General features: G+C 39.6%; 1 protein-coding gene across 3 annotated transcripts in view; it reads left to right on the top strand.

Annotated features, from left to right (window-relative positions):
• The window catches only part of ACAA2 (acetyl-CoA acyltransferase 2), a 34,175-nt gene that overhangs the window by 14,452 nt on the left and 2,712 nt on the right, over positions 1–17,011 (top strand). For all 3 annotated transcript variants that reach the window (XR_006209846.1, XM_042961998.1, XM_007080533.3), the window contains 5 exons: positions 6,004–6,120; positions 7,452–7,599; positions 9,803–9,978; positions 10,818–10,947; positions 15,417–15,487. Coding sequence is in view for 2 of the 3 variants with exons in the window: in XM_042961998.1 (XP_042817932.1) it covers positions 6,004–6,120; positions 7,452–7,599; positions 9,803–9,978; positions 10,818–10,947; positions 15,417–15,487 (642 nt within the window). In the remaining variant the exon portion in view is untranslated. The remainder of the gene's footprint in view (positions 1–6,003; positions 6,121–7,451; positions 7,600–9,802; positions 9,979–10,817; positions 10,948–15,416; positions 15,488–17,011) is intronic.

The raw sequence follows: 17,011 nt of genomic DNA, 5'->3' as shown, positions 1-17,011 counted from the left end.
CCCTGAGGCACAGAGAACTCCCCTCAAAATCAACAAAACATTCAGCCCCACGACATACAGCGAAACTTGAAAAATAGAGAATTCTGAAAGAAGCTAGGGACAAAAAATGCTTAACCTACAAGGGTTGACACGTAAGGTTAGCAGCAGACCTATCCACAGGAAGTTGGCAGGCCAGAAGGGAGTGTCAGGAAATATTCAATGTGCTGAATGGGAAAAATATGCAGCCAAGAACTCTTTATCCAGCAAGGCTGTCATTCAGACTAGAAGAAGAGATAAAGAGTTTCCCAGACAAAAACTAAAGGAGTTTAGTTTGTGACCATTAAAGCAGCCCTACAAGAAATTTTAAGGGGGACTCTTTGGAGAAAAAAAAACAAAGACCAAAGCAACAAAGACGAAAGGATCAGAGAACATCACCAGAAATGCCAACTCTACAGGTAATACAATGACACTAAATACATATCTTTCAATAATCACTCTGAATATAAATGGACTAAATGCGCTAATCAAAAGATACAGGGTATCAGAATGGATTAAAAAAAAAAAGATCCATCTATATGCTGCCTACAGTAGACTCATTTTAGACCTAAAGACACCAGCAGATTGAAAGTGAGGGGATAGAGAACAAACTATTATGCTAATGGAGATCAAAAGAAAGCCAGAGTAGCCATACTTACATCAGACAAACTAGGTCTTACTTATTCATTCACTCCATTCATTTACAAATGATTATTTTTGAGAGAAAGCATGAGCGAGGGAGAGACAGAAAGAGAGGGGGACAGAGGAACTCACACAGGACTTGCACTTACAAACCATGAGATCATGACCTGAGCTGAAGTTGGACACTTAACTGACTGAGCCACCCACGTGCCCCAAAGACAAACTAAATTTTAAAACAAAGACTATAATAAGAGATGAAGAAGGGCATTATATCATAATTAAGGGGTCTATCCCTCAAGAAGATCTAACAATTGTAAATATTTATGCCTTCAACTTGGGGGCATCCAAATGTATAAGTCAATTAATAACAAACACAAAGAAACTCATTGATAATAATACCATAACAATAGGGGACTTTAACACCCTACTTACAACGATAGACAGATCATCTAAGCAGAAAATCAACCAGCAAACAATGGCTTTGAATGACACACTGGACCAGATGGACTTAAAAGATATATTCAGAACTTTTCATCCTAAAGCAGCAAAATTCACATTCTTCTCAAGTGCACATGGAACATTTTTCAGAATAGATCACATACTGGGTCACAAATCAGCCCTTAACAACCATGCATATTTTCGGATCCCAACGCTATGAAACTTGAAGTCAACCACAAGAAAAAATTTGGAAAGCCCTAAAGAACATCCTACTAAAGCATGAATGGGTTAAGCAGAAAATTGAAGAAATTTAAAAATACATGGAGGCAAATGAAAATGAAAACACAACGGCCCAAAACCTTTGGGATGCAAAAAGGCAGTTCTAAGAGGCAAGTTTATTGGAATTCGGGCCTTTTTCAAGAAGGAAGAAAGGTCCCAAATACACAACCTAACCTTACACCTAAACGAGCTAGAAAAGGGATAGCAAAGGGTGCCTGGGTGACTCAGTTAGTTGAGTGTCTGACCTCGGCTCAGGTCGTGATCTCACCGTTTGTGGATTCAGGCCTCGCATTAGGCTCTGTGCTGACAGCTCACAATGTGGAGCCTGCTTCAGGTTCTATTTCTCCCTGTCTGCCCCTTTCCCACTCACACTCTCTCTAAAAAATAAATAAATATTTTTTAAAAATTTTCTCAAATTAAGAAAAGAAACAGCAAATAAAGCCTAAAGGGCGAAGGAAAATAATAAAGATTAGAACAGAAATAAGCAATATAGGAACAAACAAACAAAAAATACAGTAGAACAGATCAGTGAAACCGGGAGCTGGTTCTTTGAAAGAATTAACAAAATTGATAAGTCCCTAACCAGACTTATAAAAAAGAAAAGAGAAAGGACCCAAATAGATAAAATCACAAATGAAAGTGGAAAGGTCACAACCAACAAACACCACAGAAATATAAACCATTGTAAGAGAATAGTATGAAAAGTTATATGCCAACAGACTGGAGGAAATGGAAGCAATCTAGAAGAAATGGACAAATTCCTAGAAGCTCACAAACCTCCAAAACTGAAATAGGAAGAAATAGAAAATTTGAATACACCCATAACCAATAAAGAAATTGAATCAGTGCTCAAAAATTTTCCAACAAACAAAAGTCCTGGGCCAGATGGCTTCCCAAGGGGATTCCACCAGACACTTAAAGAAGGGTCAATACCTGTTCTTCTCAAACTGCTCCAAAAAGTAGAAATAGAAGGAAAACTTCCAAACTCATTCTACAAAGCCAGCATTACCTTGATTCCAAAGACCCCACTAGAAAGGAGATAGATAGGCCAATATCCCAAATGAACATGGATGCACAAATTCTCAAGAAGATATTAGCAAACCAAAATCAATAGTACATTAAAAGAATTATTCACCATGATCAAGTGGGATTTATTCCTGGGCTGCAGTGCTGGTTCAATATTCACAAATTAATGTGGTATACCACATTAATAAAAGAAAGGATAAGAATCGTATCATCCTGTCAATAGATTTAGAAAAAGCATTTGACCAAATACAGCATCCATCTTGATAACAGCCCTCAACAAAGTAGGGATAAATGGAACATACCTCAACATCATAAAGGCCATATCCAAAAGACCCACAGCTAATATCCTCAATGGGGAAATGCAACGAGCCTTTCCCCTATAGTCAGGAGCAAGACAAGGATATCTGCTCTCACCATCACTATTTAATATAGTACTGGAAGTCTTACCCTCAGCAATCAGACAACAAAAAGAAATAAAGGGCATACAAATCATCAAGGAAGAAGTCAAACTTTCACTGTTTGCAGATGACATGATACTCTATGTAGAACACCCAAAAGACTCCAGCAAAAGATTGCTAGAACTAATACATGAATTTGGCAAAATCACAGGATATAAAATCAATGTACAGAAATCTGTTGCATTTCTATACACCAATAACAGCAGACAAAGAAACCATGGAATTGATCCCATTTGCAGTTGCACCAAAAACAATAAGCTACCGAGGGATAAACCTAACTAAAGAGGTAAAAGGTCTGAAAACTATAGAACACTATGCAAGAAACTGAAGAGCACACAAAGAAATGGAAAAGCATCCCATGCTCATGGATTGGAAGAATAAACATTGTTAAAGTGTCCATACTACCCAAAGCAGTCTATACATTTATGCAATCCCTATTCAAAATACCACCAGCATTTTTTGCAGAGCTGGAAAAAAACATCCTAAAATTTGTATGGAACCACAAAAGATGCTGAATAGCAAAAGCAATCCTGAAAAAGAAAAACAAAACTGGAGATATCACAATTCCAGATTTCAAGCTATATTACAAAACTATAATGGTATTGGCACAAAAACAGATACAAAGATCAATGGAACGGAATAGAAGACCCAGAAATGGCCCACAGCTATATGGTCAACTAATCTAAACCAAAAAAGGAAAGAATATCCAATGGAAAAAAAGACAGTCTCTTCAACAAATGGTGTTGTTGGTAAAACTGGACCATTTGCTTACACCACATACAAAAATAAATTCAAAACGGATGAAAGACCTAAATGCGAGACAAGAAACTATCAAAATCCTAGAGGAGAACATAGGCCATAACCTCTTAGAACTTGGCTGGAGCAGCTTCTTACTAGATGTATCACTGAAGGCAAAGGAAACAAAAGCAAATGTGAACTATTGGGACTTCATCAAGCTAAAAAGCTCTGCACAGCAAAGGAAGCAACAAAAACTAAAAGGCAGCATATGGAATGGGAGAAGATACTTGCAAACGACATCTGATAAAAGTTTAGTATCCAAAATCTATGAAGCACTTGTCAAACTCAACACCCAGAAAATAAATAACCCTGGTAAGAAATGGGCGGGGGATGCTTGGGCGGCTCAGTTGGTTAGGCATCTGGCTCGGGTCATGATCTCACAGTTCATGGGATTGAGCCCTGAGTTGGGCTGTGCACTGGCTGTGTGGAGCCTGTTTAGGATTCTCTCTCTCTCTTTCTCTCTCTCTGCCCCTCCCCCAACCCCCCCCCCCAAGCAAATAAACTTAAAAAAGAAAAAAATTGGCAGAAGACATGAATAGACACTTTTCCAAAGAAGATATCCAGATGGCTAATAGACACATGAAAAGATGCTCAACATCACTCATCATCAGGGAAGTACAAATCCAAACCATGAGGAGATACCATCTCACATCTGTCAGAATGGCTAAAAATAACAACACAAGAAACGACAGATGTCGGTGAGGACGTAGAGAAAGGGGAACCCTCTTGCACTGACAGTAGGAATGCAAACTGGCGTAGCCACTCTGGAGAACAGTATGGAGGTTCCTCAAAAAACTAAAAATGGAACTACCCGATGATCTAGCAATTGCACTATTATTTGCCTAAAGCATACAAAAATACAGATTCAAAGGGGTACATGCACTCCAATGTTTATCAATAGGCAAACAATGGAGAGAACCCAAATGTCCATCCACTGATGAATGGATAAAGAAGATGTGGTGTATATATATATTACTCGGCCATCAGAAAGAATGAAATCTTGCCGTTTGCAATGACATGGATGGAGCTAGAATGTATTATGTTAAGTGTAATATGTCAATCAGAGAAAGACAAATACTGTATGATTTCACTCGTGTGAAATTTAGGAAACAAAACAGATAAACATATGGAAAGTGGTGGAGGGGAGTTGGGAGGAGAGAGGGAAACAAACCACAAGAGACTGTAAATGATAGAGAACAAACTGAGGGTTGATGGAGGGAGGTGGGTGGGGGATGGGCTAGATGGGTGATGGCTACTAAGGAGGGCACTTGTGATGAGCACTGGGTGTTGAATGTTAGTGATGAATCACTGAATTCTCCTGAAGCCAATATTGCACCGTATGTTAACTAACTAAAATTTAAATTAAAAAAAGAAAATAAATGCATTCCTTTTTAAGGGATAGTTGGGCAAATACATTTGTTCCTTTGAGCACAAGGGAAAAGGGATATAGTGAAATGCAATTTTATTTGCCCATGTCTTCATATTTTTACAGAATGAAAGACATATTGTAATGAATAAATTGTTTTCAAGTTAATTTATTTCTATAATGATATAGCTGAACCAGTGATCCCGATTTTCCTAGCAGTCACTGTGAAAACTGGGCTCTATGGAAGCTTGTTATTTGCTTCTTTTCTAAGAAATGCAAATAGTGGAAAGCTAGAAGAATGAAATGGGTTTCTTTTTATGAGCCCCTCAGTTAACCTGTTCCTTGTAAATCTGTGGTCTGCTTCAGACTCCTCCATTAATATAAGGATAAATTCTACTTCTGTCTTAAAATAATTTTTTTTAATGTTTGTTTATTTTTGAGACAGAGACAGAGCATGAGTGGGGGAGGGGCAGAGAGAGAGGGAGAGACAGAATCGGAAGCAGGCTCCAGGCTCTGAGCTGTCAGCACAGAGCCTGATGCAGGGCTCGAACCCACGAAGTGTGAGATCATGACCTGAGCTGAAGTCGGACACTTACCGAATGAGCCACCCGGCGCCCCTACATTTGTCTTTTTAAAGGATTTGTTCTTTATCATTGGCTTACAATCTGTGCTATGCCAGGCATTAATATCTCTGCTGATTTTCAAGATTTATATTGGGTTCAGAATTACCATTCCTTGCCAAAACAGAGGTAGAATTTGTCACTTGTGCACAAACAGTTGAACTCTGTTAATTTTTCCTCCCCTTGTGTCTTGGGAATAAGTGCTGTAGCATTTGCCTTACAAGTTACTTTACAAGTATTTCCTTTTGAGGCACGGTACACTGGGATTCATAACTCATTAGATTTACTGGGAGTTTACTGCTTGATACATACTCCTGCCACAATATAAAGTTTTGTTTGTTGCTCATTTGTTTTCAAATAGGAAATTTGTGTGAAGGATGCTGAAGTTGTCTTGTGCGGAGGAACTGAAAGCATGAGCCAGGCTCCCTACTGTGTCAGAAACGCGCGTTTTGGAACCAAGTTGGGATCAGATCTCAAGGTTGGAACCATTAAAGTGTTTAAAAATTGTTTGTCATGCCATTATGCTAATAATTTTAATAACACCATGTTGGGAGAGAGAAAACAAATTTTGAAACCAATTTCCTTAATAGGGAATTGACAAGATACGAATGATTTGAAATTTGTAAACTATTTCAAAAGCCCAGTTTGGTTTTTAGTTTTGACATTTTAACCCACATTAAAAAAAAAAAAAAAAAAAAAACCCACATAGACTTTATCTCCGCACACCTCTGGTAGTGGAATTAATACTTGGAGAATGGAGGAAGGAAAGAGGCAGATCAAAAAGATAGGCAGAGCTTGAATTGATTAATTTCTCGTGAATAATTGGGAAACCCAGTAATTAAATCTTTACTGTGATTTATGGAAGTTTTATTTCTGAAGCAATCTCCAATGAATAGATACTTCTTCATCACAGAAAACATTCTCTTTGTTGTTGTTTTTTTTTAAACATTCTCTTTGAATACAGATTATATTGTCCTAAATCAGACAAAAACTGATCTTCACATCTTTGAGAGCTACGGCGTGGGAATGACAGTGCTGATAAGGAATGATCGTGTGCTGTCCCTCCCATGTGACATTCTATATTGTTAGCATTTTCCAACAGTAATGACAGATTTACACTCTTCAGGCCAGTTCCTCACCTGGTCTTTTTGAAAGTTGGAAGGGATAAGACTTAGGAAATAGGAGATAGTATTTTAGACGAAGTATGTTTGAGACAGCCTTCAGAAAGGTCGGTGACTCAAAGGCGCTGAGGCCGTCTAGAAGGAACAGAAGACCAACTAACTGGATAATAAGTAACGACTTTTTCTGTTCCTCAAGAACCTACGTGTCGCAGGTCTCTTCAACTTCACAGTGACTGATAGAACAAGCTGTCCCTGTCATCGAAGGCACGGGTTGAAAAGGGCACAGACACGTGCAGGCTCATCTACAGAGCTCAGAATCGTGCTTCACAAAGGTGGCTACAGGGCAACATTGCATGAGAACTCAGTGTTAGGTTTCTTCCAAATGTGGCCCTGAGGGTGTAATTTTTGCTTGTAGGTTGACTTCCCGTGTTCTCTCCCTGTACATTTAGCACCGTTGCCTCTCTTTAGTGCCCCACGTTTAGAGAGAGGGGGAAATGTGTGCATTTTATAATGACATTGGGTGTTTTTTAAAATGTCACAGAACCAAATATGTATAGGAGTAAATGCTGTCAGGAAATGTAATTTTACTTTCCTCTTATTAATTATTTAAATGTAAAGACATTATAGCATATTACTTTCAAAAGATATGCTTTAACAAATCATTTTATTATGCATGTCTTTTTAATAGCTGGAAGATATTCTGTGGTCAGGATTAACAGATCAGCATGTCCAACTCCCCATGGCAATTACTGCAGAGAATCTTGCTGTGAAATACAACATAAGCAGAGAAGACTGTGACAAATACGCCCTGCAGTCCCAGCAGAGGTGGAAAGCTGGTCAGTGAAACTGGATACTATAAATATCTATACAAAACTATGGGTGTGGGTGAAATGGGTAAAGTGCATCAAAGGTTATAAAATAAAAGAAGCCATAAAATAAAGGTTGTCAAATAAGTCGTGGGTATGTAATGTGCAGCATCGTGACCATAGTTAACGATACTGTATTGCGTATTTGAAGTTGCTAAGAGAGTAGATCTTAAAAGTTGTCATCACAAGAAAAAGTTGTTGTAGCTATGTATGGGGACAGATGTTAACTAGACTTATCATGGTGATCGTTTTGCCACACTGTACATATGAACGTTGAGTCATTCTGTTGTACACCTGAAACTAATATAACGTTACATGTTAGTTGTACGTCAATGTAAAAAAAAAAAATAGAAGAGATTTTTTTCCTTTCAGATGATAATGGTCATATAATATTTGTTTTAAATTACACCTTTAGATGGGCGCCTGGGCGGCTCAGTTGGTAAAGCGTCCGACTTTGACTCAGGTCATGATCTCGTGGACCGTGAGTTCGAGCCCTGCGTCAGGCTCTGTGCTGACAGCTCTGAGCCTGGAGCCTGCTTTGGGTTCTGTCTCCCTCTCTCTCTGCCCCTCCCCCACTCATACTCTGACTCTCTCTGTCTCTCAAAAATGAGAGACATTAAAAAACGGTTTTTTAATTACACCTCTTGAAAATCACATTTTTCCTTCATGCTTTTGTTTTTAGATGGTCAGGTATTCTATTAATGATTGCAAAATTAACCAGAAATTTCTCTTTTGCAACACAGTAATGCTACTTAAAAGTGGCCTTGTTAACTGACCTTATCTAGATGCTCGCATTTTGTCCTGAACTGGTTCTGTTGTTAGTAGAACGCTGAGGGCTCTGATACACTGTGAGAGATGAAGGGTCACAGGGGCTGCCGGGACAGAGGATGTTTTCCTCTGTGAGGCATATCCTCCTCACAGGGAGGGGACGATAATGTTTGGAAAGGACCCACTGGGTATCCTTTTGTGCCTTCCTCCTCCCGTTCCTAACTGAGCATCACTGCACCCAACTGGAAGACACAGCACACTACCCCACAGCCAGAGCTACAGCGTCCTTGGTATAACATTCCACGCTGCTGCCAGGCCAGCCCGAAGTGGGTACCCCGCCAGCAGTGTTTCATAAGGATGGTGAGTTGAAGAAGTTTGAAGGTCTCCTGAAAAAAGTTTTTGAAATAAACTGTTACAGACGAGCAGAAACTCTTACTTAGAGATGTCACATACTTAGAATAGTGAGCATGAAGTCCATCTTAGCATTTCAGCGGGAGGAGTGGGCTGGAGCTGACGCCAGCCAATTCATTCTGTGTTTTTCGGTGACACGTTTAAAGTGCGAAGGTGTTGGTCCAGAGGTCAAGAGTCATCAGTTCTCTCTCTGCCTTGGCCACATAGAAGTTATCTGACCTCAGTCATGTACTCACTGAGCGTCTGTACAATGGAGATAAAAAATGTTTGCCTTCCCTTTTTTCCCTAATAGAGTAGTGAAATCCAAATATGGGAAGTGTTTTAGCCTGCTATAAAGTGATTTCACACTTAAGGTGGTATCACTCCCTGCTTATCCTTGTTTCTGAAGCGTCAGATTACTGTAGTCCGTTCGAGTGAGTGGAGATGGAAGTAGGTAAGCTGTTACACTTGGACCTGTGTCAGTAATAGCTCAAATCGTTTCTTCAGGTTGCTTGTCACTACATTTCAGTTCCGGGTTTCTTGGCTCACTTCTTTTAGAGACCACTTCTTTTTTCTTCCTGTGCTAAACACTTAACGTAAGATCTACCCTCTTGTGTATTTTTAAGTGTACAATAATTATTGTTGTACAACTTGGTACCTTTTAAATTACTTCTCAACTCAGAGAAGTTTAAATAAGACTTAAATTTACTTAGTGCTATTATACCTGTAGCTAACAGACTAGGACTGCTAATAATCTAGCAGTACCTTGTAAAAAAAATTGTAGTGAAAAAGGTCAAAAATTATAAGGTAAAAAAGATGCAGAATGCATTTGTATAGGTTCATGGCAGTACATTAAATCCTCCAACAGGCAAGGTCAGTTGTACATGTAGTAAAGGCTTATTTTAAAGTAGGGCTGTGAAGAAAGGGGAGACCAGAAGGTACATTGAAGGATGTGTTTGATTTCATTTCTTATATCATCTTTTTTTCCCATTCTTATGATGGTCTCCTATTTCAGCTAATGATGCTGGCTACTTTAATAATGAGATGGTACCAATTGAGGTGAAGACTAAGAAGGGGAAACAGATGATGCAGGTGGATGAGCACGCTCGGCCCCAAACAACCCTGGAGCAGTTAAATAAACTGCCTCCAGTATTCAAGAAGGAAGGAACCGTTACCGCAGGGAATGCGTCGGTAGGTGGCACGTACCTTGAACTCTCGAACTCTTATTGTATTCAGTGCAGAGTAATCGTGAGGTGTCTTTTAGATACTTTTCATACTAGTCTTTAGTAATTTAGCTTAAATTAGTAGTGTTCACAGGGGCACCTGGGTGGCTCAGTCGGTTAATCATCCGACTCATGGTTTCGGCTCAGGTCATGATCTCACAGTTTGTGAGTTCAAGCCCCACGTCAGTCTCTGTGCTGTCAGCGAGGAGCCTTCTTGGGATTCTCTCTCTCTCTCTCTCTCTCTCTCTCCCTCCCTCCCTCCCTCTCCCTCCCTCTCCCTCTCCCTTCCCCCCCCAACCCTCCCCCCACTAGCTCTCTCAAAATAAATAAACTTTAAAAATTTGAAAAAAAAAATTAGTAGTGTTCATATTCTGCTGATTGGGGTTTTCATAGTCCAAACCAAAATATTTTAACTAGGTGCTCTCATATAATACTCTTCCAATTTCTTGGTTCTTTCAGACTATTATCTGAGGAATCTGGAAGGAAATCCACCTGGTTTATCATTTGTGTTCATGTTTTGTTTTGTTTTTTCCCTGATGCATACAACTCATCAGATTTCTTACCTCTCCCCACATCTGGATATAAGCTCCTCTTGCCACCGTTTCCTGTTTTCCGTCGGTGAAAGTGGCATTCTGTGCCTGAGTCAGTCTCCGGCCCACCCGAGCACTGTGGGCACTACTTGCTATCCCCCAAATTGTGGCGCTGCTTCCTCTGTATTACCGTAATCCTAACGTTACCCCGTTAGTTCAGATCATAATTAACTGGATCCTCTTGCCCTCTAATTAGCCTTCTGTTTTTGTTTCCAAGGGGATATCCGATGGTGCTGGAGCTGTTATCATAGCTAGTGAAGATGCCGTTAAAAAACATAACTTCACACCACTTGCGAGAATTGTGGGCTATTTTGCGTCTGGATGTGATCCCTCTATCATGGGTATTGGTAAGTTTGCAGTGAAACAGACCGGTCTGTTATGTCTCCAGAGTTAACTCTTCTCTGGCATTCAGATACCTTAAACAGTAGCCAAATCAAGGTTACTTGTGGAGAAAAGGAGATTGGTAATCAGTCATTTAAACAACTAATCTTCATGAAAAACGGTGCCAGGCACAGTAGGAAAACCAAGACTGTACAGACTCTTGTGGGCGGTTAATCATGTCTTACTGTCCATTTGAGATATTTATTTATTTATTTATTTATTTATTTATTTATTTATTAATATGAAATTCATTGTCAAATTGGTTTCCAGACAACACCTCAATGCCCATCACCCACTTTCCCCTCCCTCCCACCCCCCACCAACCCTCAGTTTATTCTCAGTTTTTAAGAGTCTCTTATGGTTTGCCTCCTTCCCTCTCTGTAACTTTTTTCCCCCTTCCCCTCCCCCATGGGTTTCTGTTAAGTTTCTCAGGATCCACATAAGAGTGAAAACATATGGTATCTCTCTTTCTCTGTATGACTTATTTCACTTAGTATAACACTCTCCAGTTCCATCCACGTTGCTACAAAAGGCCATATTTCATTCTTTCTCATTGCCAAGTAGTATTCCATTGCCATTTGAGATCTTTAAAACTAACACCCAGAATAGAACAGATAAGAATTACAAGGTGGGGACAAGATGAGAGAACACGCGATGGGGGAGAGATCCTGGGGTGAAACAGAGATTCCTGAATGCTGGCTGTTCTGCATGTGGTCACTAGTATATCTCATTTCTTCTTCCCACAACCCCTTTATGAATGAGAAAATTGAAACTTAGGGAGGTTGTCTTGTAAAGTTCCAGACCAGTAAGTGATGGAGCCAGGATGAGAACCAGCCCTCTCTAATTCAAGTGCTCTTCTCACCGTGTTGTCTCAGGAAGTCAAAGTCATGCCCACCCGGCTCAGCTGGGCCTTAATAGGAAAATGAAGAATTACAGTGTATCTCACTTGGCAAAGATTAGCAGAACCCCTACAAACGTGTACAGTTGACCCTTGAACAACGTGGGGGTTAGGGGCGCCAGCCGTCATGTAGCCAAAATCCAAGTATAACTTTCGATTCCCCCAAAACTTAACTACAATAGCCTACTGTTGCCCAGAAGCCTTACCAATAACATAAACTGTTAACACATATTTTATATGTAGTAAATACTGTAGTCTTACGATAAACTAGAGAAAAGGAAATGTTATTGACAAAATGCATTTTAATACTCTACTATGTTTATCAAAAAAATCTGAGTGGATCCACACAGTTCAAACTTATGTTGTTAAAGAGCCAACTGTATACTCTTTCTTGGCTTGAAAAATACGAATTAGGGGAACGAAAAGCTTTTCGCTGGATACACTCCAGGAACCGCAGCTGATGCTGACTGTAGTAGTTCCTGTCATCCTCGGAACTAATGAGGGGCCTCACTTACAAAAACATTCATGCCCAGAGGCTTTGATGTGTCCCACCTGTACCCTCATACCCCAAAGAAAAGCCTATGCCAGGGCTATGTTCAGATTCTTGATAGGCCCAGAGATTTTGCTATGAGCTTAATTAGGCCTTCTTCAACTAATCAATTTTTGAAGTAGGTCCCACGCTAGAAGGGGGTTGACCTGTTGTGACCTGCATTCCCAGAGGTCCTTCAGTGTGAACCTCAAGCTTCTACCTGAGTAATTCCAGTATGCTGATTGGGACTGAGTTAATACCCAACCATGTTCGCTGCCATGTCCTTCGGAGATTTCTCTCTACAGAATTCCTAAAAAAGAAAGCTGGCATGTCCATACTTTGTCGGCTTTCACTGTGCTTCAGATTACTTTAACTAAACTTTAAGCTGTGTAAACATCTGTTAAAAGTCCATTTGCGGGGGCGGGGGGCACCTGGGCGGCTCAGTCGGTTAGGCTTCTGACTCTCTTTCGGCTCAGGTCTTGATCTCACAGTTTCATGAGTTTGAGCCCCACATCGGGCTCTATGCTCACAGCGCAGAGGTTGCTTGGGATTCTCTCTGCCCCTCCCCTGCTTGCGCTCCCTCTCTCTCTCAAATAAATAAACTTTAAAAAAAAGTCCATTTTTTCTATGTTACAGGTTTAAAAGCTTATTAGCTTTCAGCTACTCGCTATCAACAAACATCAGCTTTTGTTTTAGAGATGGAAGGTAGCTTAAAAAATTAAACATTTGTGTATTGGTATGGCATTTATCATTTCAGTGTCTAGAACAGTAGTTCCCAACCCCAAGTGATCATCAAAATCTGCCTGTAATCCCACCTCGAAAGATTTTGTTTCAGTACTTCCAGGGTGGAGCCTGGGAGTATGGCTTTTTTTTTTTTTTTAAGTGTACCTAGGTGGCTTTGATGATCAATCAAATCTATCTGATATAGATAAGTAGTTATTTTGTAGTTCTTTTTCAGTTTAACCTCAATTTTTACTAGGTTCTGTTACATTAATATAGTCAGCAAAAAAAAAAAAAAAAAATGTAATTTTCCTTCGTTCTCTTCCAGGGTCTGAATGTTGGCCCTGTAGTAAAACAAATACCACTGTGGAAAGCTTGATTTTTTTCCCCCTTCAGGGCTTGAACAGATCCATATATACCAAATGCCCCACAGTGTCAAATGTCCCTTCACCTAAACAGCTGTCTATTGGTTGTCATATGGGATTAAACAAGTTAACTACATGAAATGGCACCGGATGAATAAGCCAGGGAGAGCCGTTATTGAGTGGTGGGGACTGACTCATCAATCCAGTTTCTAAGAATAGTTTCCTCAGTTAGACAGTTCTCCAACATCAAGCAATCCTTAGCACTGTAGAGTAGCTACTGACCCAGAAAAAGGGGGAAAAGCCGGACCGAGAAAGAACAGTAATGGCTCCAAGGAAGGACACATATGGAAAGACAGTGCTCCCTGGAACTCGCCAGTGATGGCAATAGTGGGTGAAGCTTGGAACCTCTTAGCTGTAGCAGCTCTGGCTTTATCTTTTATTGGGCTTTATTTGTAGGAAGGATTCCAATGGTTAAAAAGAAAAATGTTAAAAACCAATTCAGAGCACTTCTGATGAGAAGCTTGTAGCCCAAAAAAGGTACCCAAGGTCACATAGCTATTTAGTGGTAGGCCTAGAAATGAGATCTCCTTTTCCCAACGAGAATACTATAACTTCCTGAGTCCTGGTAAATAACAGTGTTATGGGAACATCCTTTAAAACTCAAGTTGCGGCCCAGGATAGTGTAAGGATTCTAAGTGAACAACATACCGTGTCATGCCTAATATGGATATGAAGGCAAGGAAGTATGTGGGATGGTGGGTGTCACATCCTCAGCTTTTAGTTCTGAGTGTCTTTCACAGGATGCTTCATCCCTGACCATGCTGGAAAACATGCTTTCCTGTTGACTGTCCATCCTGCTTTGGGGCCTTAGAGATACAAAGAGAATCTGGAACTAGGTTCTGTGCTAACGCGCAAAACTGGTTCTTCAAATTGAAAAGCGCTAACTGGGTGCCCTCAACCAATAAGCATACTGTTGTCCAAAGAACATTTTAACTAGGTGACAAAACAAGTTACATTATATTTAGATTGCATTATGCTTCTCATACAGACTGATTTCTCATTTACCTTAGGTATATTTATGAAACTTGTTGCGGGATATTTGACTACTTGAATTCAGCAGAACATACCAGATAGATAGATAGATAGATAGATAGATAGATAGATAGATAATATGGCAATTTCATTATTTATGAACAGATAAAGAAGTAGATAATCTTCTTTAGCCAGATTTTTTACCTTATGGGAAAAATGTCAATATACCTAAAAATTATGAGCAGCATTAAACAGCCATGGGTGATCATCAGTAATCTGGGAGCTAAAGTTTCAGAAGTCTTACTGGGTAGATTTTGCATCTGCAGAGGGGGTTTTGTTTTGTTTAAATTCTCTGCCTACTGTTGGCATTATAAACACCTCTTTGCTTCAGAGATCTTTTCCCTCAAGTGCCTCGTGGCTTCCTGTCTTGCTGTGCCCACGTGGAGATGCTACTGCTGCTTCTTGCCTTTTGCCCAGATGGCCTGCAAGTTCAGAGTAGCCATAGACTCTTCGGTACCAGGAATGCATGTGATTTGTATGCAGGAGAGCGCTCGGTCTGCCTGGCCATTTGGTATGAAGCGTGGTCTGTAAATGACTGCGGAACCCCAGATAGAACTCCTTTGGCTGTCCGAACCCTTAAAGCTGTTTATGGTAGAACGCCTCACGTGAGCCTCCCATCTACAATTGGACTGCATAACCAGCTTTTCCCTTGGGTTCTTTTTTCTGTTTTTTTTATTGTCACATCATTGAATAATGTGCTATCAAGGTAGTAAGAACTGTGGCTACTAATAACTGTCGCATTATTTCTTCCTTCCTTACCTGTTTAGTAAAGAAGGAGAAATTTGATACTTAACTAAATATAAGATGAAATTGATTTTTGTGCTTATATAGGTCCTGTCCCTGCTATCAATGGGGCACTGAAGAAAACAGGACGGAGTCTTAAGGACATGGATTTGGTAGAGGTAAGTGTGATGCTTTTTTATATGAGTAAACCACCAACTTCTACAGCATTAATGGCTTTATTTGGTATTTTTTAGCTCTTTCGTTTTAGTGCTATTGCCTTTCCAAATGATGTGCATCTAAATACGTATTACTTTTCATTACATGCCTGGGTTGGTACTTTTGTCTACCTGATTAAAATGCTTTATGTATATTTGAATAATTAAAACAGCCTGATTTTTTTCTACTAAAATATGAATTCCTGGAAACTTCTTTGACCCTTATAAGACTATTGCATTTTAGACTATTAATGTGCTTGTTGAATTCAATTGAATATGATATAAGGTGGGTGACAAATAAACAACTTTAACCTTCTTTTATGGATGAAAATGAAAAAAATACAAGCAAAAGAATTGACATAATAGAAAACTGTATCTGATGCCAAATCTAGAAGTTTCTGGCCCTCTCCCCAAGTTAAAACTCCCCCCTTCCCCAAACTTATCTTTGGCTTTTACACCATAGTTGCAGCTAGATTTGGGATGTCATAATTTTTCGCATAGAAAACTTAAGTTTATTGGTATGGTGGGTTTTTTTTTTTTTTTTTTTTTAATACTAGGTTAGAACAAAGGCATCTTAAATGTGTAGAATAATTAAAAGTAGGAGTAGGGGCTCCTGGGTGGCGCAGTCGGTTAAGCGTCCGACTTCAGCCAGGTCACAATCTCGCGGTCCGTGAGTTCGAGCCCCGCGTCAGGCTCTGGGCTGATGGCTCGGAGCCTGGAGCCTGTTTCCGATTCTGTGTCTCCCTCACTCTCTGCCCCTCCCCCGTTCATGCTCTGTCTCTCTCTGTCCCAAAAATAAATAAAAAACGTTGAAAAAAAAAAAATTAAAAAAAAAAAAAAAGTAGGAGTAGAAAAGAAAATACTTAAGGCTGGATTAAATACATTTTACATTTGGGGAGTATTTGAAAATTTTAGGTAATTAAACATATGCTCCTTGACATTGAAAGATAACAAATACGACAAAGGAAACGTCTCTATTTAAATTGGTAGAGAAGGGGCGTTCTCTGGGCACACATGTGATCTCCTCTGTGGTAATCTCTCATCCAGGAAACCATGGTTTTAGACAAATGGCTTATCCTTAAATCTCTTCTTCCATTATTAGAGCCTCAAGGGGGCTAATTAATTCCCATATTTGTATTAGCAAATAATGTCATTAAATTTTTTACTAGATTTCACACTTAAAAACTCTGTTTAAATTTGTCAGCTCTTTAAATCTGTTCATAATCATTTATAGATGTATATGTACTCAAGGACATAGCGCTCAACATCTTGATATGATTGTCTTTGGGACTTTTGATGATCATGCCGATATAAAATGCTAATATAAAATGGAAAAATAATGTAGGATCTAAAGACACACAAAGCACCATCTTGGGGAAACAGAAAATACAGTAGGAAAGAACACGACTAGATTTTGATCTCGACTCTGTAAAAGTTACCTCTCTTAACAGTTTTCCTACTGACACAATTTTCTAGCTACGATCATGT

The sequence above is a fragment of the Panthera tigris genome, chromosome D3 (genome assembly GCF_018350195.1).
Source record: "Panthera tigris isolate Pti1 chromosome D3, P.tigris_Pti1_mat1.1, whole genome shotgun sequence".
In the NCBI taxonomy this organism is placed as follows: Eukaryota; Metazoa; Chordata; class Mammalia; order Carnivora; family Felidae; genus Panthera; species Panthera tigris.
This window is presented reverse-complemented; position numbering and strand designations above follow the sequence as displayed.